Genomic DNA, 23445 nt, shown 5'->3' on the forward strand with positions numbered 1-23445 from the left:
CTTTCACTTAACTCTCTCATAATGTGTACCCTTTCAACTGGGCCTCATAAACCCTCAAGTACAGAATCCCTCTGTCCCCTTCCTCCAGAGAATAAACTTTTAGTATTGTGAGGTTCAGGAATGTCACTCAGCAAAAAGGGGGAAGAAATTTCTGCTTCTGAACAGATTATTAACCAGTTCTCATGTTTTCAGCTAAATTTCTCATACCCATTTCCAGAAGTATCTGGCAAGCTAATAATGCAGCCTTCAGGAGATCCACAGTTTAAACTGGGCTGCCTTTGACGTCCTCTATCAGTGGCTAAAAATACAGTTATTTGTAGATAGGTAAGTCAATCTCCTTCTGTTTTCCAGTTTCTAAAATAACTTTGTTGCTATTTTCCCCTTTCCCTGTCTTTTCCATCTTTATCAATTATGCTCTGAAAGAAAAAAATCACTTCTTCATTGCTTCTTTGGGATTTCAGAAAGCAAATACATGTGTTCAACCCACCAAGTTTATTCAGGTATCTTTTATTTTTAAAAGATGACAAGTCCTCTTGAAACTGTGTGTTAGATTTGAAAATACAATCCCCAAGAGTATCTACTAATTTCAGGCAACATAAATTTAAATATATTATTTCCATTGGCAACTGTTAAAGATGCTCATAATCTAAAGGGTAAACTAGACCCAATTCACAGATAACTATGAGCAAACAGGGAAAGAAAAAAATATTTTGACAAACAGAACCAGGAAAGTCTCACTGGAGGAGGTGATGTGAACATCATTTTAAAGGATGAGCTAAACTTCCACAGATATATAAAAAAGAACTATAAAATTCAAGACAGCATAAGCAAAAACAAAGAAAAACATCCGTTTCACTGGATGTTTTTGCTCCTTTCTTTCCTCAACAACGATATAACTCAAGGTCACATCTTTGAATCCAGCAAGTCCCAAGTAAACACATCTATTCCCTCAATAAGCACTGAAAATGACTCCTAAATCTGTTTTTCTATCCATTTTCCAGGGCCAAATACTTACTTTACTACTACAGTGCTCCATGTAACCACATCAAAAAATCCCATTATCAGTAAGCTGCCCTCCTTATCCACCTCCAAAACCGCTTTTGTATTCTGCATCTTCATAAAGATATTACTATGCATTGAGTAAATGCACCAGCAAGTAATTCCCAGATCAAGTTTGATTATTCCTACTTTCTCCCTTAATGCCAGTTTACAATTCATACTGAATATATACCTTTCAATGAGAAGCTAAAATGAATGCTCAGTGATTTCAGGATTTACACAGCCATTTTGTCACCAGGTGGAGTTGTAATATAATCGGAAGGCAAAATAAGTAGAGACCAAAACTAATCTATACTACTAATTTCTCATCATTCATCTACTAGAATAGACATTAAGAAGGCATTAACTTTTTTATTATAGAATTGTATGGCTTATGATTAAGGGATAATTACAAAGTTAAATTACGCCAGCTAAAAGGTATTACACACACAAGCACAGGGTGAGTAGTTCTTAAATTTAAAATTTCGCTTGCTTAGTCATAAGATTACATTTTTTAAAGGTTTATTCAAGCCAATTTTATGTAAACAATTTTCCTGAAGCCTGTCGGCATACTACAAAACCAGAGTAATAGAGGTGATCATATGCACAAGCTATTTTTAGCACTGGTCTGAAATATAGGAAAGTCACAAGCTATATCTACTAATGATCCCATGGAAATTATCATCTCAAGAGTTTGCTTGATTACAAATACAGAGCAGAATAGACCAGGAGTAGTCAGACATGGCAAAAAGAAATATCCAGATTCCAATCATCCGGAAGATTCTTGCTTTGCATGATCTTGTTGATACATAAACCAACAAATTACTTTGAAGTCATTTATTATACAGTGGTTTTCATAAAGTATTACTGCTGTAGATTTCAAAGCATTTAAGAGTTGTGGACATTTTATCCCTCTCTGTAAACATGTACTACTACATTGCTATGCATAACCACCTCCTTATGTCCCATGGTACAGAATGCCACCTAGTCATTCATCCTATAAACACATTCCCTCTTTTGGAAAAAGTGAAAATGATGATAAATAAATACAAATTTAGCACAACTAGTACAAACATAAAAATTATGACAATATTCATTTCCTAACCCAAATTACCTTCTGGGTTGCTCTATTACCTAACATTTTAGTAAGGAAAGAAAAACGTATGGGAAGAGGAACACAATGCCTGTCTCTAAATGGAGGGTAGGTGTGGAAAAGGAATGAAGTATGAATCAGTAAAAATTTGCTTTTCTGGTTACAAGACCGACAACTGGGTAACACTAATTTGAAGCATATAAATTTCTCTTCATCTCTACTGGAATGGCCAAGTCGTTGAGGGGGAAAAAAAGGATATAAATATCATCCCATTGTAATGAGTTTTAAGGACAATCAAAATTGTTACACGTTATCTAAAATATTAACCCATTGTAAACTTTACAACAGAGGTACACTATTCTTAAGGCATAGTTCATAAATAAAATCTGAGTGCCAACAACATGCCAAGCATTGCAATACACAAGAAGAAAGTGCCTGGGCTAAAAGTGCTCAAAATCTCATGGAAAGACAAATGGGTAAAAAACTAAAATACAATGTACTAAAAAATATATAACAGAGGCCTGTATGAATACAGTGAGAACACAGAGGGTGTGACATTATGAAATATATATTTGGTCTTTCTTCTTGCTTCCTAAGGTAACTCCTAAAATCCTTAGACTCTCCAAGTGCTGTCTTTTGGTATGCAAATGACAGCTTCAGGGTAGGGCAGATAACCAAAAAGACAGAGGCAGGATTACAGGGTTGGGACTTTCAGCCCCACCCCACAACTTCTAGGGATGGGAGAAGCTGAAGGTCAAGTTGATCACCAACTGCCAAAGGTTTAATCAATCATGCCTATGTAAGGAAGCTTCTGTAAAAACTCAAGAGGACACAGTTCAGAGAGCTTCCAGATACCTGAACACGTCGAGGTTCCTAGGTGATAGTACACCCAGGGAGGGCATGGAAGCTCCAAAACCCTTACCCATACCTCACCCTATGCATCTCTTCATCTGTATCCTTCGTATCCTAGAGCCCTCCACAATAAACCAGTAAACACAGTAAGTGTTTCCCAGAGTTCTGTAAGTCACTCCAGCAAATCAGCTGAAACCAAAAAGAGAGTCGTGGGAATCCCAACTTAAAGCCAGTAGATCAGAAGTTCTGGAAACCCAGACTTGGAACTGGTGTTTGGGGAGCAAGAGCAGTCTTGGGGACTGAGCCCTCAACCTGTGGGATCTGGCATTACCTCCAGGTAGATAGTAGAGGCTGGAGTTTGTTTTCCACACACACTACCACAAACACTCCTTCAAGGGCAGTTTAATTAGAGGGCACCCAGCTGGTGTGTGTGGAAAAAGAGAAGTTGATCACTCAAGTCTTCTGTGCTGATGACTGCTGTGGTGGTGTGAGAACACGGGAAAAATACAGACTGAAAGTTTTTCCAAAACAGGGAGAATATCTAAGGCCTGCCTGGTGTTCAGAGTAGACTGTGTGTAAAAAGTAAAGTAGAGGTTCCTCTTCAAAGACTTTCCTCTCCATCTAATTAGGAATAAATAGTAACTTCTTTTAGAAGCAAAATTTATTCAAAGACCTGTGCTAACATTCTTAAATATCTGCTAGCCGTAACAAAGAAACAAATGTACTTTATGTTCTTAGCTCCCATAATTTAGCCTAGATATTTGCCCTGGCATGCTTATACTGGTCCAAGGAAGCAATAGGTCATAGACTGTTCTTCTTCCTTATTTGAAGGTGTTTTTACCTTTCTCAGCATTCCACAAGTTACTTCCTCCTTTCTTTGTTCTCCTCTGCCTTTGCTTCTTTTAAAAAGTTCTAAGTTGCTAGGCAATTGGGACAAATACAGAATGTGAGGTCCCGTTCCAGTCAACAGAAACTGGACACGGCAGTAGGGTGGACGCGTCACGTTATAAATGACCCTGTCCCCTTTGTTGGGTGTACTCTCACGGCTGGCGAGTGCACCCTTTCTGCAGAAAGTAAAAATGGCCTTGCTGAGGAAATAAAATTTATGTTCAAGTGCTATTTCTTTACAGCACCGGGGAACAAGCATTTCTAGCATGTGTAATGGAAGTGATGATCTCTCAGACAAAAGAGTAAAGAGGAGAGGTGATGAAAAAGGTGATTCACTGTTAACACTGAAATAGCCTTTGTAAAAATTATGAGAGAAACCTGACATAGCTGACTCTGTCTTGCTTCTAACCTCACAAGCTGTCTTTGCTCATTCCTGGTGTAGGCCAAGCAACTATGGGACAAATCTAGTTTACAGTTTAAAATAAAGATGGTAACTATCCCTTCCTGAAACAAACCTCTCCTTGCTCACCCACTGCCCGCCAAACTGTTCTTCAAAAACTCTAGTCCCTGAATTCTCAGGGAGGAAGATTTGAGAAACAGCTCTCATCCTTCCACTCGGCTGACCTCATGATAATTAAACTCCTTCTCTGCTGTTCTCACTGCGTTGGCTTTTCTGGGCAGCAAGAAGAACCCGTTAGGTTGTAACATCACAGCTCGAATGTAAGACAGGATACATATTCTGAGTCTAAATAGTAATATACAGGAAATGGCCAAGTTGTACAGTATTGTTTTTTAGTGTAGTACATATTTATAGAGGAGAGCCTAAACACTGTAAGTCTCTGCAGTAAAACATTCCAAGGTATAAGACTGACTTGAAAAAAACTTTAGTACAAGCTAAACACTAAATACTTTGATGGAAACGAAGAAAAGAAAGAGTAGAAGCAAACTGAACAATTACCTCCTTTTGTAGTATCATTCTGGGCCTGGATGCCATGATGCAATGAATTATGAATGGCAGAAAGAAGATCTGCTGCTTGAACCATCAATTTTTGAGCTTCTGCAACAGCACTGGTCTAGCAAATAAATCACCAAAAACATTCTTACATATTCTTTCACTGAAAGATATACATTAAATAGGAAAATCCTATAAACAATAATGAAATTAAATGCTTGCTGTAATGACATTGGTTTTCATAAACTATGTACTTAATACAGGATGTCCAGATCCTGTTAGGATAGAAAATGGTTTTTTTACTCACATCTATAAAACTTGTAGGATCAATTGTAACAATAGAAAATATTTTTGGTTTACCTTTTTTTTTTTTAAATAATAAAAACCAAAGATGCAATCAACTAGAAAATGAGAAAATTTTCAACAATTCCATGTCATTCATCAAGGTAGGGGGGAAAAAAAACCCGGGAAGAAATAGAATTACAGAAGTTAAATTAATGGTAAAAATTGGATCCCTACTCACCACTTATAAACCATTCACAAATTAATCTGTAATTGGCTTGAATTAGTGCAAAAATACAAAAAAGAAAAAATATTCACCATCTAAGGCTTGCTTTTGGTTCTATACAAATTTAACAATTAATTATGTAACTGAAGGTAAGAACAGTCCTAAAATTTTTACTTTGTCCTTTTCAATTCACAAAATACGACAACCTACAAGCAATTTCAGCTTCTAATGTATTATTTACAAATAAGTAAAAAAATATACTTCTTGAGAAGGTCTTCAGGGTTACTCTGGTATAAATACACCAAATGCTGAGTTCTCTACATCTGAGATCAGGAGCACTTCAAGGGAAAACTTTCAGAACTGCATCACTCAGGCATTCCATCCCAAATCACTAAAACAGACAGACATATGATATCGAATGCCCTTACCTCTTTCTTAGTAAAGGCTATAAGCACTGTCAGTAACACACGAGTAAATTTCACTCTGCTGAATACTGCTAAACATTGTTGGTGCTAAAAAAACAAGAAAGGACTAGAAGTTAAAAGATGCAAAGTCCATGAAAGGAATTTCATTTAAAATATATTAACTCCTAAGTCTCAATGTTAGTAACGTACTACATTACAGACACCTTCGCTTATAGGCTTTTAAAAGCCTGAAAAATGAGCTGCAGAAAACAAAACAAAGCCTATTCTTTTGAAATAGGAATGTGAAGCTTCTATATCAACAGGACTGATCTTGTCCTAAGTCAAAAGTTACACTATTACCTCAAAAAGCTGATTTTATCTGCATTTTAAAAAGACTGATTAAAATGTGCTTTAAGCAGAGTCAGAAAATTTAGAATCTCGACAAAGGTTCAGCAACTTTTGACACTGTGGAGCTCTGACGCATCATCTGTGAAAGATCATATTTTTCTTCCTACCTCACAGGAATACTGAAGAGTTTTGAAATCATCTATTTGAAAGAGCTGTATTATCATTCTATCAAAATAAATACAAGGGAAATAAAATCCCTTGCAATGTCCAATTTTTAAAGAAATACCTTAAAAAGGGCTTCCATAAATTATAACGCAGTTCATAAAACTACAACATTAACAGGTAGACTTCTCTGATATTATCTACCAGAAAATAAGTTCAATTACTTCTAGTTCAACTTCTGGATCTCTTTCTTCTCCTTGTCGACTTCGAGTACTCTAAAATTTTAAAAAAGGTGAATTAAACACAAACCTGAAAAAACATTACATTACAAATATATAAGGTAAAACACTAATTTTTTGAGTATACACAACAATCTGTTTTTGGGAAAAATTGTTGGAGAAAAAAAGCTGTGTCTAGTATTTACATTCCTCCTATTAATTCTATATACAGAAAGGTCATTTTGACATAAATTATAAAGATCATGCAAAAGAATTAAGTATTGAAACAGCAAAAGCAAAACAATGAAATAACATAAGCAGAAGTATATGACATACAGTACATTTTCCTTTAAAAGGAGCTATTATTGAAATTCCTGATGCTCTCAAAACTAACCCTGTTAGAAAAAAACTGTAACCTTTACAAAAATCACATCATGAAAAAATAAAGTTCAATGGTCAATACTGATTTGTTTTACACTAAAATACAAAATATCTTAATACAAATGTTATAGTGGACAATTTTATTTGACCAAATACCAGGGCGGTACTACAGGAAGATCTACTAGAAGTTGTGGGTTCTAGCCCTAAAGCTGCCATTTACGTGCCCTTTAGTAAAGCTAAGACACAGGTTACTTAACTCCTCTGATCTGTATTTTCATCTAAAAGTGGAGCACTATGTGTGTCAAATTGCCCAATTCACTGAATTGCAAAAATCAAAAAAAGAGAATATGAAGTTTGACAACCATATTGTCATACTAGCATTAAGAATAAAAGTAGAAATACAACTTTTCCCCCTTTTTAATCTCTATGAAAAGCAGCAAATCATCAAGGTCATCTAGAAGGTTTTCACCAGATTTGGCATATTACCATTTACTGAGCTCACCTACTGTGTTCCAGACACTGTACCAGCTATTAAAGATACAAAGGTGAATAAGACAGTCCTTACCTTTGAGGAACTCAAAACAGTAGTGGGAGAAAAATACTATTCTTTTTGTTTTTTTTTTTCTGAAAAATACTATTCTTAAAATAGCATAGTAAAAAACTCTAAAACACCGGCAAAAAGTTGAAAGAATCAAGTGGGTTAAATTTTAATATACTCATCTCTCTTTATCCATGGGTTGGATTCAACCAACCACTGATTGAAAGTAGCCAGAAAAAAATTTTAAAATAGCATTTAAAAATATAAATTTTAAAAGTACAACTATTTACATAGCATTTACATCATATTAAATATTATAAGTAATCTAGTGATGATTTAAAGTATACAGAAGGACATAAACAGGTTATATGCAAATATCACACCATTTTACATAAGAGATTTGCGCATCCTTGAGTTTTGGCATCCACAGGGGTCCTGGAACCAATGCCCTGATAATACTGAGGGATGGCTATACTTGAAAATGACATTCATTTATCAGAAACTCCTCTAGCAGTGTTCAAATTCATTACAAAAAAAAAAAAATACAAAGCACATACAGGAGAAAGGTGGTTCTACACATTTGTAATTAGGTAAAGTTAACCTGACATTTAGAGGTGTACCAAAACCCTACATCAAAGAGAAAACATATATACCTTTACTCTTCTTTGCATGTCATCCTCCACATCTTTTAGCATGCCTAGAAAAAGAAACAGTAAGTTTTAAAAGGAAACATATGAAAATGTAAAACTTGTGAATTATCTTTAAAAATAATTTTACCTGTAACTCGAAGATCTGTCACACTGTTAGCCATTTTAAATCCATAAGTCATAGACTGAAAATCTTCCTATACAAAAAGGGAATAATCAGGCTCATGAATAGCAACAAAACCTTAAATTGTGGCAAAATATAAAACTTTTCTTTATAGTTCTCTACAAAATCACTATTTAATAAAGAAACAAAATGGGAGGTCATCCTGCTTGTCTAAATATTACTAGGATACAACCAAGCTTTTCTTGAAGGCATACACATAAAACACCATATTCTAATGTTGTCTCTGTCCTTACTTTCAATTGCTTGTCCTTAGGCAATTTAATACGTTCATTTGCCATATAAGTGTAATGCTTATGAAAATATCACAAAGTAATAATTCTCACAAAGTATTCTCACATTCACAGGTGAATAGTAAATATACAATAATTACTGTTTAAGGACCAGGCTGCAAGATTTAGATAAGACTACTTAAAAAATTATTAAATGATCGCTTACAGTTAAGATTTCTCAAAGAGAATTATTCAAAGTGAGAGCAAAACCATGTTCCACTACAGTCCACTGGAAGGAAAAAGACTGAGTCATTCAGACATACGACCCCCATCCCCCAAATCATTTTTTAAATGATTTCATTGCTGAGTCATTAACAAATTAAGTGATTTGCTGGACTTCCTTTGAAGAAAATACATTTACTGTCATCTGGCTGATCTGATTAACAAGTCATAAGCCCCATTAAAACAGTGTTTCTGCCACTATAATTCCTATAAAAACATAGATAGGGTTAGGCACGGTGGCTTGTGCCTACAATCCCAGCACTTTGGGAGGCCGAGGCAGGCAGATTACCTGAGGTCAGGAGTTCAAGACCAGCCTGGCCAACATAGTAAACCCCGTCTACAATAAAAATACAAAAAATTAGCTGGGCATGGTGGCGTGTGCCTGTAATCCCAGCTATTTGGGAGGCTGAGGCAGGAAAATCACTCGAACCCGGGAGGTGGAGGCTGCAGTGAGCAGAGATCGTGCTACTGCAATCCAGCCTGGGCAACAGAGTGAGACTCTGCCTCAAATAAAAATGTAGATAGAATCCTAAAATAACAGAATAATGGTTCAAAAGGGGATGGAGCCACAGCACAATTTCTGGATTCTTAAAAAAAAAAAAAAAAAAAAAACACACACAGTGAGCATCAAATTCAAGTGAGGTACTATATCCCACAAACACTAAAAAAACAAACCCTACGTCCTTGGTCTCAAAGACCTCCAGGATATTTTACTAATCGAGTCCTTAAAAAAATAAAAAGACTCATTACATTACAAAGTTATATAAGCTTATCCTCTAGATGAAGTTTATAGTCTGTCTCTACTTGGACATCAAATAGGATTCTCAAATTTTTCATCTCCAAAAAGAAGCTTGATGCCCCCTTTCCTAGCGTTTACCATACCACTAAACGGCACTACTATCTACCTAGAGTTGCTCAGGCTGAAAACCTGGCCTCAACTCCTCTTGTTTTTCTGCATCCTGTATCAAATCCATCAGAAAACACTGTAGGCTCTATCTTCAAATTCTAGTCCAACTACTCACCCTTTCACAGCTATCTTTAGTTTAAGTCACCACTATTGCTCACTCTTGTAACCACCTCCAGACAACTCCCCCACCCACCACACTAGTCCCTGCTATAATTTATACACCACCAGAAGGCAGAAGGATTGTTTGAAAATAAGTAAGATCATGTCATTTCCTATTCAAAACCTTTCAAGAGTTTTCTACCTCACAGCAAAATCCCAAAGCCCACCATGGCCTCTATGGCCCTGCGTCACATGACCCGGTTCCCTCGCCAGCCTTATTTCCTATCACTTCACATTCACTGCACTGCAGTCTGGCAGGTCTTTCTTGTTGTCATTCAAACATACTAAACACATTCCCCTCTCACGGCTCCCACACCAAAATGATTTTCTTCAAAATATTTACAAGGCTTCATCCCTTACTATATTCCAGCCTCTGTTCTAATGTCAAATCCTCAAATAGGGGTTTTCCCTATGCATTCTAAGACAGCACCATCCACCATTTTATATCCCCTTATCCTGCTTTATTTTTCTTCATGGCAGTTATCACCACGTGACATTATATATGTATTTAATTACATATGCATTGACTATCTGTCCCAAGACAGGTATAATCCATGAGTTCACGGCTTTATTTACTATTTTACCTCCAGGACTTAGAATAGTGCTAAATAGACTTCTATTCAATAAATATGTGTTCAACAAACGACTTATTCCAGGGCAGGGTTCATGAACTCAAAAGGCAGGTTATCTTCCTAAATATATCTGGCTGACTACAACATACACTAGGGAATGGTGGAGACTGGCAAATTGGAAAACATATGCTTCATTTAGAAGGGGTCAGCCACTACTTATCCTGTTGTGGCTATGAAATGAATACAGGGTCAGTGTGGTCAGGTCTCCTAATGTTTTAGAAAAAAATCTAGGTTTTTCTTTTTCAATGTAAAATCTCCCCCCCACCCTCTTTTTTTTTTTTTTTTTTTTTTTTTTTTGAGACAGGGTCTCACTGTCATCCAGGCTTGAGTGCAGTGACGCAAACTCAGCTCACTATAACCTCCACCCCACTCTGGGCTCAAGCAATCCTCCCACCTCAGCCTCCTAGGTAGCTGGGAATACAGGCATGCACCACCACACTAGGCTGAATTTTTTTTTTTTTTTTTTTAGTAGAGATGGGGTCTTGCCATGTTGTCCAGGCTGGTCTCTAACTCCTAAGTTCAAGTAAATCCACCCATCTCAGCCTCCCAAAGTGCTAGGATTACAGGCATGAGCCACCACATCCAGCCTCATCTTCCTATTTTTAAAAAACCAGACCAACACTGTGTAGGAAAAACAACAAAACAAAAATATCCATAAACCTTATCTGTAAGTTTGCCAAGAAGAGTCTTAGGAAAACTATCTTTCTGGAAGAACACCACAGGTCCTGGGTATATAAACCTCAGTAATAAGAATTTAATCTAAGTTACTAGGTAAGTGAGAGCAAGAGAGTCATGTAAACAGACTGCTACCATTAAAGATCACTCTTGAAGATTTGTGTACTTGAGGACAGAAGTAAGAGTGAAACTAGGGAGACCAGACATTGGACTCTAACCAACAGTCCAAGCAAGGGCTGATGACGACTTGGATTGGGATTGCAACAGTGGGGAGAGTAAGAAGTTGGTCCAAAAAAAAAAAATTAGGATATATTTCAAAGGTAGCACTAACATGATATGCTGATGAACTGAATGTGGATATGAGGTAAACTGTACAATCAAGCCTCATTTTTAGTGTTTTGTTCTAAGCAGGTGATGGTACCATTTCCTGGGAAAAGGCAGTATTTGAGAGGAGCAGGAGTAAGCGCAGAAATGAAGTACAATTTTGGGTATATCAAGTTTGTAATTTCTTTGGTCATCCAAGTGGAGATTTCAGATTTCACTTGCTTGAGACTAGAAGTCAGGGAAGGACTCAAGGCTAGAGGTATAAATGTGGACTTCATCAGTGTATAGTTAGTTGATATTGAATGCCACATAAGTAGAGGAAATCAACCTAGGGAGCGGTTATGGAGGAGGGAGGGAGTCCACGAGTACCCCAGCAATTAGAGATGCAAGCACAGGAACTAGACTTACCAGCGAGGCAGAAAGAAATCCAAAAGACTGGTATTAAGAAGACAAAGAGAAAAAAGTATTTCACAGTGTGTCAACTGGGTCTAATGATGCTCAAAGGCTGGAGAGGGAGGGGTGAAAACACTGAATTTAGCAAGATGGGTAAAGACCAGTTCTCCGTAGTGGTGGTAAAGAACGACCATTTGGAGTACATAAAGAGAAAACGAAAGAAAAAGTAGAATAAGCAAATCATTAAAGAAGTTTTTCCTGGAGAGTAGCTGGGAAATGGGATTGTAGATACAAGGAGCCATGGGATCAACGAAACTGTGGTGCTTTCAAATGAATGTAAAGCATGTTTATGTGCCGATTAGAGTAAGTGAGTAGTGAAGGAGAGCCTAGTCATGCAACACAAGTGGAGGAGCTGAGCTTAGACTGTAACAGGAATACTCTCACCTTAACAAGAGAGAAGACAGAGTTTGTGAGTATTAACAAACAGGTTAGCACTTGTGATAGTGACAAAATGAAACCTTTGAGATTAAGTTGCAGACCATGATGCCCCTTTACTTCTAAATACTTCAGTATGATTTCCTAAAAACAAAATCTTCCTCTTACATAACCACAGTACAATTACCAAATAAAGAAATTCATGTCTCTAACCTCCTTTGATCTGGAGCATTTCCTCTGTCCTTAACTTTCGTATCTGACATTTAGAAGTATCTCTTCAAACAGTACTTCAAAATAGTATATTTTGAACAATACTTTGTAATATACATTTTGTAGCACATCCCTCAGTAACCCTGATGTTTCTTCAAGATTACACTTAAGTTATATCATATTTGATAGGAATACCACAGAAGTGATATGTCCTTCCTAGAACACTGTATAAGTAGGCACATGTCAATCTGTCTAATTACTGATAATTCTGGCCACTTGACTAAGGTGCTATCCGCCAAGTTTCTCCATGACAAAGCTATCATTTTTCCCTTTGTAATTAATAAGTATCTGGTGGAAAGATATTTTTTGAGACTAAGTACATATCCTGTGTCTCATTATACTTTTGTCCAGTAATTGCAGCATCCTTTGTCAGAAATAAGTATTCAAAAACTGTACTCTTGACACAATACTATGCAGCCAAAACACTAATATTTTAGATATATTGAGTTAAATAAAATACAGCATTCTAATTATTTTCACCTATGGCCACTAGAACACTAAATCAAACTACACATGTGGCTTACATTTCCATTGTATAGTTCTGGTTTACAGAAAGAGATGACAGACAAGAACCACCAGTGAGGTAGCAAACCAGGGAAGAAAAGCATCTTAAAAGCCAAGCAAAGAATGTATTTTGAGGATAGAGTGATGACTACGTCAAAATCTGCTGGTAATTCAAGTTTAAGACCAAATCTAACCACTGAATTTAACACTGAGGTCTTTGACGACTGTGACATGGTAGTTTTAGTGAAAGGTGTAAAGCCTGACTGGAGCAGAGAGAAAAAGAAGAAAAGCAGAGACAGTGACTATGAATACATCTTTTTTTTTTTTTTTTTTTTTTTTTAAGAGTCAGGGTCATTTGACTGCCCAGACTGGAGTGGAGTGCAATTGTAGCTCACCATAGCCTCGAACTCCTGGGCTCAAGTGATCTTCCTGCCTCAGCCTCAAGTAGCTGGGACTACAGAGGTGTACCACATCACCATGCCTGGCTAAATTTTTTATTTTTTTGTAGATGGGGTCTTGCTATGTTGTCCAGGCTGTAGGCACCCCTTCTAAAAAGGATCTGTCTGAAAAGAATTAAGGTATGTGCAGATGAAGGACAGTATTATGCTAAGAAATGACAGACTTGGGGCGGAGCAAGATGGCCGAATAGGAACAGCTCCAGTCTCCAACTCCCAGCGCGAGCGACACAGAAGACCGGCGATTTCTGCATTTTCAACTGAGGTACTGGGTTCATCTCACTGGGGAGTGCCAGACGATCGGTGCTGGTCAGCTGCTGCAGCCCAACCAGCGAGAGCTGAAGCAGGGCGAGGCATTGCCTCACTTGGAAAGCGCAAGGGGGAAGGGAATCCCTTTTCCTAGCCAGGGGAACTGAGACACACAACACCTGGAAAATCGGGTAACTCCCACCCCAATACTGCGCTTTAAGCAGACAGGCACACCAGGAGATCATATCCCACACCTGGCCGGGAGTGTCCCACACCCACGGAGTCTCCCTCATTGCTAGCACAGCAGTCTGTGATCTACCGGCAAGGCAGCAGCGAGGCTGGGGGAGGGGCACCCGCCATTGCTGAGGCTTAAGTAGGTAAACAAAGCTGCTGGGAAGCTCGAACTGGGTGGAGCTCACAGAAGCTCAAGGAAACCTGCCAGTCTCTGTAGACTCCACCTCTGGGGACAGGGCACAGTAAATAATAACAAACGCAGCAGCTCTGCAGACGCAAACGACTCTGTCTGACAGCTTTGAAGAGAGCAGTGGATCTCCCAACACGGAGGTTGAGATCTGAGAAGAGACAGACTCCCTGCTCAAGTGGGTCCCTGACCCCTGAGTAGCCTAACTGGGAGACATCCCCCACTAGGGGCAGTCTGACACCCCACACCTCACAGGGTGGAGTACACCCCTGAGAGGAAGATTCCAAAGCAAGAATCAGACAGGTACACTCGCTGTTCAGAAATATTCTATCTTCTGCAGCCTCTGCTGCTGATACCCAGGCAAACAGGGTCTGGAGTGGACCTCAAGCAATCTCCTACAGCTACAACCTACAGCTGAGGATCCTGACTGTTAGAAGGAAAGCTATCAAACAGGAAGGACACCTACACCAAAACCCCATCAGTACATCACCATCATCAAAGACCAGAGGCAGATAAAACCACAAAGATGGGGAAAAAGCAGGGCAGAAAAGCTGGAAATTCAAAAAATAAGAGCGCATCTCCCCCGGCAAAGGAGCGCAGCTCATCGCCAGCAACGGATCAAAGCTGGACGGAGAATGACTTCGACGAGATGAGAGAAGAAGGCTTCAGTCCATCAAATTTCTCAGAGCTAAAGGAGGAATTACGTACCCAGCGCAAAGAAACTAAAAATCTTGAAAAAAAAGTGGAAGAATTGATGGCTAGAGTAATTAATGCAGAGAAGCTCACAAACGAAATGAAAGAGACGAAAACCATGGCACGAGAAATACGTGACAAATGCACAAGCTTCAGTAACCGTCTCGATCAACTGGAAGAAAGAATGTCAGCGATGGAGGATCAAATGAATGAAATGAAGCGAGAAGAGAAACCAAAAGAAAAAAGAAGAAAAAGAAATGAACAAAGCCTGCAAGAAGTATGGGATTATGTAAAAAGACCAAATCTACGTCTGATTGGGGTGCCTGAAAGTGAGGGGGAAAATGGAACCAAGTTGGAAAACACTCTTCAGGATATCATCCAGGAGAACTTCCCCAACCTAGTAGGGCAGGCCAACATTCAAATCCAGGAAATACAGAGAACGCCACAAAGATACTCCTCGAGAAGAGCAACTCCAAGACACATAATTGCCAGATTCACCAAAGTTGAAATGAAGGAAAAAATCTTAAGGGCAGCCAGAGAGAAAGGTCGGGTTACCCACAAAGGGAAGCCCATCAGACTAACAGCAGATCTCTCGGCAGAAACTCTTCAAGCCAGAAGAGAGTGGGGGCCAATATTCAACATTCTTAAAGAAAAGAATTTTAAACCCAGAATTTTATATCCAGCCAAACTAAGTTTCATAAGTGAAGGAGAAATAAAATCCTTTACAGATAAGCAAATGCTTAGAGATTTTGTCACCACTAGGCCTGCCTTACAAGAGACCCTGAAGGAAGCACTAAACATGGAAAGGAACAACTGGTACCAGCCATTGCAAAAACATGCCAAAATGTAAAGACCATCAAGGCTAGGAAGAAACGGCATCAACTAACGAGCAAAATAACCAGTTAATATCATAATGGCAGGATCAAGTTCACACATAACAATCTTAACCTTAAATGTAAATGGACTAAATGCTCCAATTAAAAGACACAGACTGGCAAACTGGATAAAGAGTCAAGACCCATCAGTCTGCTGTATTCAGGAGACCCATCTCACATGCAGAGACATACATAGGCTCAAAATAAAGGGATGGAGGAAGATTTACCAAGCAAATGGAGAACAAAAAAAAGCGGGGGTTGCAATACTAGTCTCTGATAAAACAGACTTTAAACCATCAAAGATCAAAAGAGACAAAGAAGGCCATTACATAATGGTAAAGGGATCAATTCAACAGGAAGAGCTAACTATCCTAAATATATATGCACCCAATACAGGAGCACCCAGATTCATAAAGCAAGTCCTTAGAGACTTACAAAGAGACTTAGACTCCCATACAATAATAATGGGAGACTTCAACACTCCACTGTCAACATTAGACAGATCAACGAGACAGAAAGTTAACAAGGATATCCAGGAATTGAACTCATCTCTGCAGCAAGCAGACCTAATAGACATCTATAGAACTCTCCACCCTAAATCAACAGAATATACATTCTTCTCAGCACCACATCGTACTTACTCCAAAATTGACCACGTAATTGGAAGTAAAGCACTCCTCAGCAAATGTACAAGAACAGAAATTATAACAAACTCTCTCTCAGACCACAGTGCAATCAAATTAGAACTCAGGACTAAGAAACTCAATCAAAACCGCTCAACTACATGGAAACTGAACAACCTGCTCCTGAATGACTACTGGGTACATAACGAAATGAAGGCAGAAATAAAGATGTTCTTTGAAACCAATGAGAACAAAGATACAACATACCAGAATCTCTGGGACACATTTAAAGCAGTGTGTAGAGGGAAATTTATAGCACTAAATGCCCACAAGAGAAAGCAGGAAAGATCTAAAATTGACACTCTAACATCGCAATTAAAAGAACTAGAGAAGCAAGAGCAAACACATTCGAAAGCTAGCAGAAGGCAAGAAATAACTAAGATCAGAGCAGAACTGAAGGAGATAGAGACACAAAAAACCCTCCAAAAAATCAATGAATCCAGGAGTTGGTTTTTTGAAAAGATCAACAAAATTGACAGACCACTAGCAAGACTAATAAAGAAGAAAAGAGAGAAGAATCAAACCGACGCAATTAAAAATGATAAAGGGGATATCACCACCGACCCCACAGAAATACAAACTACCATCAGAGAATACTATAAACACCTCTACGCAAATAAACTGGAAAATCTAGAAGAAATGGATAATTTCCTGGACACATACACTCTTCCAAGACTAAACCAGGAAGAAGTTGAATCCCTGAATAGACCAATAGTAGGCTCTGAAATTGAGGCAATAATTAATAGCCTACCAACCAAAAAAAGTCCAGGACCAGATGGATTCACAGCTGAATTCTACCAGAGGTACAAGGAGGAGCTGGTACCATTCCTTCTGAAACTATTCCAATCAATAGAAAAAGAGGGAATCCTCCCTAACTCATTTTATGAGGCCAACATCATCCTGATACCAAAGCCTGGCAGAGACACAACAAAAAAAGAGAATTTTAGACCAATATCCCTGATGAACATCGATGCAAAAATCCTCAATAAAATACTGGCAAACCGGATCCAGCAGCACATCAAAAAGCTTATCCACCATGATCAAGTGGGCTTCATCCCTGGGATGCAAGGCTGGTTCAACATTCGCAAATCAATAAACATAATCCAGCATATAAACAGAACCAAAGACAAGAACCACATCATTATCTCAATAGATGCAGAAAAGGCTTTTGACAAAATTCAACAGCCCTTCATGCTAAAAACGCTCAATAAATTCGGTATTGATGGAACGTACCTCAAAATAATAAGAGCTATTTATGACAAACCCACAGCCAATATCATACTGAATGGGCAAAAACTGGAAAAATTCCCTTTGAAAACTGGCACAAGACAGGGATGCCCTCTCTCACCACTCCTATTCAACATAGTGTTGGAAGTTCTGGCTAGGGCAATCAGGCAAGAGAAAGAAATCAAGGGGATTCAGTTAGGAAAAGAAGAAGTCAAATTGTCCCTGTTTGCAGACGACATGATTGTATATTTAGAAAACCCCATTGTCTCAGCCCAAAATCTCCTTAAGCTGATCAGCAACTTCAGCAAAGTCTCAGGATACAAAATTAATGTGCAAAAATCACAAGCATTCTTATACACCAGTGACAGTCAAACAGAGAGCCAAATCAGGAATGAACTTCCATTCACAATTGCTTCAAAGAGAATAAAATACCTAGGAATCCAACTTACAAGGGATGTAAAGGACCTCTTCAAGGAGAACTACAAACCACTGCTCAGTGAAATCAAAGAGGACACAAACAAATGGAAGAACATACCATGCTCATGGATAGGAAGAATCAATATCGTGAAAATGGCCATACTGCCCAAGGTAATTTATAGATTCAATGCCATCCCCATCAAGCTACCAATGAGCTTCTTCACAGAATTGGAAAAAACTGCTTTAAAGTTCATATGGAACCAAAAAAGAGCCCGCATCTCCAAGACAATCCTAAGTCAAAAGAACAAAGCTGGAGGCATCACGCTACCTGACTTCAAACTATACTACAAGGCTACAGTAACCAAAACAGCATGGTACTGGTACCAAAACAGAGATATAGACCAATGGAACAGAACAGAGTCCTCAGAAATAATACCACACATCTACAGCCATCTGATCTTTGACAAACCTGAGAGAAACAAGAAATGGGGAAAGGATTCCCTATTTAATAAATGGTGCTGGGAAAACTGGCTAGCCATAAGTAGAAAGCTGAAACTGGATCCTTTCCTTACTCCTTATACGAAAATTAATTCAAGATGGATTAGAGACTTAAATGTTAGACCTAATACCATAAAAATCCTAGAGGAAAACCTAGGTAGTACCATTCAGGACATAGGCATGGGCAAAGACTTCATGTCTAAAACACCAAAAGCAACGGCAGCAAAAGCCAAAATTGACAAATGGGATCTCATCAAACTAAAGAGCTTCTGCACAGCAAAAGAAACTACCATCAGAGTGAGCAGGCAACCTACAGAATGGGAGAAAATTTTTGCAATCTACTCATCTGACAAAGGGCTAATATCCAGAACCTACAAAGAACTCAAACAAATTTACAAGAAAAAAACAAACAACCCCATCCAAAAGTGGGCAAAGGATATGAACAGACATTTCTCAAAAGAAGACATTCATACAGCCAACAGACACATGAAAAAATGCTCATCATCACTGGCCATCAGAGAAATGCAAATCAAAACCACAATGAGATACCATCTCACACCAGTTAGAATGGCGATCATTCAAAAGTCAGGAAACAACAGGTGCTGGAGAGGATGTGGAGAAATAGGAACACTTTTACACTGTTGGTGGGATTGTAAACTAGTTCAACCATTATGGAAAACAGTATGGCGATTCCTCAAGGATCTAGAACTAGATGTACCATATGACCCAGCCATCCCATTACTGGGTATATACCCAAAGGATTATAAATTATGCTGCTATAAGGACACATGCACACGTATGTTTATTGCAGCACTATTCACAATAGCAAAGACTTGGAATCAACCCAAATGTCCATCAGTGACAGATTGGATTAAGAAAATGTGGCACATATACACCATGGAATACTATGCAGCCATAAAAAAGGATGAGTTTGTGTCCTTTGTAGGGACATGGATGCAGCTGGAAACCATCATTCTTAGCAAACTATCACAAGAACAGAAAACCAAACACCGCATGTTCTCACTCGTAGGTGGGAACTGAACAATGAAATCACTTGGACTCGGGAAGGGGAACATCACACACCGGGGCCTATCATGGGGAGGGGGGAGGGGGGAGGGATTGCATTGGGAGTTATACCTGATGTAAATGACGAGTTGATGGGTGCAGCACACCAACATGGCACAAGTATACATATGTAGCAAACCTGCAGGTTGTGCACATGTACCCTACAACTTGAAGTTTAATAATAATAAATAAATTAAAAAAAAAAAAAAAAAAAGAAATGACAGACTTAACGAGAGGAATATAAAGCACGTTTGCATGCTGATGTAAATTATGTAGCAGAGGGGTAAATTCATTACGCAAAGAACACAGGGAAGAATTGCTAGAGTACTATCTTTGAAGATAGAATATAGGATCAATGCACAAGCAGAAGTTATCATCCTTAGGAATACAGAAGGTCCATCTACATAACAGGAAAGCATCGGAATATATGGCACATGTAGGCAGGTAGGAAGACTACTTCTATTTATATGGTAAATAGCAACTTACCAAATAAGTGTGAAGGTAGGGGAGTTTTGTTTTGTTTTTTTTTTTAAAAGACATACCAGGTCTCAAAATCTACCTTCCTGTCTCTCTGAAGAACTGGAAATATTCCACCAAACAAAATAATAAACTAAGAATAATAAAGGCATGTGGGCCAGATAACAAGAGACCTAACAAAACAGAGGAGGAAATGAAATTCCCAGAGAAAAGAGAACAAAAAACTACAATGACACAGCTGTGCAGTGGGCACAGAACACAAGTGATGCAGCCTGAAGCTGGAGAACAAGAAGACTTCAAGAGGAGCATTTTCAAAAGAAAATACACAACTGACAAATTATCTGATAGGTTTCACAAAAGTGAGCGAAAGAACTGGGGAGAAGTACATAGAAAACTAAGCAAATCAAAAAGAGAGATAATTATCACATATAAGAAAAACAAAATTTTGTATGAGAAAGGAAATATAAGCATATACCACTTTGGCTCACCTCTCATTAATATTTATACAATCACAATAACATCAATGCTCCATAATGATTTAACCAGCTTTTAGATTACTATTTGGGGCAAGGGCAGGGGTAATATGAGATATATTGTGATCTAATCTAACATATCAAAGCTAAAGTTAGTAAATCCTTAAATCCAGAAGTTAGATTAGATTATCTAGATATATGGAAATAATATGGAACAGTAAAAAAAAAAAAAAAAAAAAAGGCAGAGAACTATTTTTCCTCATAAGTGGGCTATTTAACTTTTTAAATTACATACAAGTATTAGTACTTTTATTAAAATGTACATACACGCACACCCCATTTAAATTTTCACATACCAAATATGAGGATACCTATTTTTAGGAAGATAACTGGTGGTCATATGGAGAATGAACTAGAAAGAAAATACTGGACCAGAGAGAAGAGTTCAGAAACTCCAAGGAAGCCAAACCTAAAGTTGAAGAACTAAAGCAGAAATGATGAGAGAAAAAACAGTGCCCCAATTCAAGGCATCTGCAAGCCAAAGCAAAATAATCTGGATGTAAGGAGTAAGAGGAAAGAGGTAATCAAAGATAACACTGGCAGTACGATACTGCAAGATACAGAATGCAAAAGGAAAAGTGGTTTGATAGGGTTCCCATTTTTGGCATGTGAGCAAGATGTTAAGAAAGAAACCAGAAAATGTCTCCAGATCAGGAGACACGCCTGAGAACAAGATACACCAGCAGTTAGGAACTCCAGAAACACCCAATTTAAATAAATAATTTGCTCATTATAAATCTTTGTTTTGTTTTGAGATGGAGTCTCTCTCTGTCGCCCAGGCTGGAGTGCAGTGGCGCCATCTTGACTCACTGCAAGCTCCGCCTCCCAGGTTCATGCCACTCTCCTGCCTCAGTCTCCCAAGTAGCTGGGACTACAGGCGTCCCCCACCACGCCTGGCTAATTTTTTATATTTTTAGTAGAGACAGGGTTTCACCACGTTAGCCAGGATGGTCTCGATCTGACCTCGTGATCCGCCTGCCTCAGGCCTCCCAAGTGCTGGGATTACAGGCATGAGCCACCGCACCCGGCCAAACCATTCTTATTCATCACTAGGTCTCTTGAAGACTTTTTACTAGATTAGTATTTTTTTCTAATTATAAGACTAAGACAAACTTATCTGGAAAATCTGAAAATTTTAGCAAAAAGAAGAAAATACAATCTTTTGGCCCAGGAGCAAACTTCTGGTTTTCTCTTTTTCCAGTTTTATTTTTACACAGTTGGCTACAATGCTGCTTTTTTAACCTTTTGACATATACATTTCTCCATGTTATTAAGCACTCTTTCATCATGTTAATAACTATGTACTCAATATACATAATAAATTATGTGTAATCAATTATCCATAATTTATTTCAACCATAACTCTAATGGTGGCATTCTGGTTGGTATCAATTGTTCACTAATGAAAACTCTGGTTAATGCATTTGGGCATAAAGTGCCCACATTTCTAATTACATCCTTTTTTGTTACTGTTGTTGAGATGGAGTCTCACTCTGTCATCTAGGCTGGAGTGCAGTGGTGCAATCTCAGCTCACTGAAAGCTCCGCCTCCCAGGTCCAAGCGATTTTCCTGCCTCAGCCTCCCAAGTAGGCATGACTACAGGCATGTGCCACCATGCCTAGCTAACTTTTGTATTTTCAGTAGAGACGGGGTTTCACCATGTCGGCCAGGCTAGTCTCGAACTCCTGACCTCAGATGATCCGCCCATCGTGGCCTCCCAAAGTGCTGGGATTACAGGTGTGAGCCACAGCACCCGGCCTAATTATTTCTTTAAGGCTGAGTTATAAGAAATAACTAGTTTAAATATCAGTATTTTTAAGATTCTTGATATACACATTATTAAACTGTTTGCCAAAATAGCTGTGCTAATGTACACTAGTAAAAACAGAAGTGTCAACTTACTGCATTCCTTCCAACATTGAACATTTTCATTTTTAAAATTATATTCATGAAAATCAATCAGTTCTAGGAGCCGGGAAATCTGAGATCAAGAGGTGGGTGAGGTTAAAAAAAAAAAAAGAAAGAAAAAATCAAACTACTCATTTTCATTTGTATTTCCTGGATTATAGTGAAGCTAAATTTTAAAAGTGTTATAGCTATTTGATAACCTTCCTTCATAAAATAAGCAACTTATTTTATTGCCCATTTATTCATTTGGGCCTGAGTGTTATAGTTTACTTGAATGTGACCATAATTCATAAAAATTATCTTATGTTTGTACCTTTTATTTTTCCTAAAAGTTTTTCTATCACTCTTGTCCTATTAGTCTCTTCCTTTAACATTTCTCCCATTTCCTAGTAAGACCTTCATCCAGAATATAAATGGATCTTCAATTACCAGCCAGGTGTGGTGGCTCACGGCTGTAATTCCAGCACTTAGGGAGGCTGGGGTGGGAAGATGACTTGAACCCCAGGGTTTGAGACCAGCCTGGCCAACAAAGCAAATCCCAGTCTTTACAAAAAATTTAAAAATTAGCCATGTGTGGTGGAACACATCTGTAGTCTTAGCTACTCAGGAGGCTGAGGCAAAGTATCGCTGGAGCATAGGAATGAGGCTACCTGTGAGCTATGATCATGCCACTGCACTCCAGCCTGGGTAACAAAGTGGAATCCTCTAGAAATAAAATTCAATTATAATTTCTTGTTACTAAAAAATTTACTTTAGATTATTTAAAAACAAAATAATGCAGACACACCATAAAATCCCAACAGTGCAAACAAGTGTATACCCCAGCCCTCAAGACCTATTATCCTCTTGTGTATGAAGATTTAGCTACCCATCTCCCTTTTTAAAACAGAAAAAAGTGGTAGCAAGCTAGACACATGCTTTACTACACCTGACTTTTCTCA

At 38.3% G+C, this 23445-nt stretch overlaps 1 protein-coding gene across 5 annotated transcripts in view; it reads right to left on the minus strand.

Annotated features, from left to right (window-relative positions):
* NAA35 (N-alpha-acetyltransferase 35, NatC auxiliary subunit) overlaps positions 1–23445 on the minus strand; it is a 93151-nt gene that overhangs the window by 44710 nt on the left and 24996 nt on the right. For all 5 annotated transcript variants that reach the window (XM_073021458.1, XM_073021459.1, XM_073021460.1 and 2 more), the window contains exons 7-11: positions 8160–8226; positions 8036–8079; positions 6470–6520; positions 5760–5843; positions 4830–4944 (exon numbers count right to left, since the gene is read on the minus strand). In XM_073021458.1, the coding sequence (XP_072877559.1) occupies positions 4830–4944; positions 5760–5843; positions 6470–6520; positions 8036–8079; positions 8160–8226 (361 nt within the window). The remainder of the gene's footprint in view (positions 1–4829; positions 4945–5759; positions 5844–6469; positions 6521–8035; positions 8080–8159; positions 8227–23445) is intronic.

The sequence above is a fragment of the Chlorocebus sabaeus genome, chromosome 12, assembly GCF_047675955.1.
Source record: "Chlorocebus sabaeus isolate Y175 chromosome 12, mChlSab1.0.hap1, whole genome shotgun sequence".
Lineage (NCBI taxonomy): Eukaryota > Metazoa > Chordata > Mammalia > Primates > Cercopithecidae > Chlorocebus > Chlorocebus sabaeus.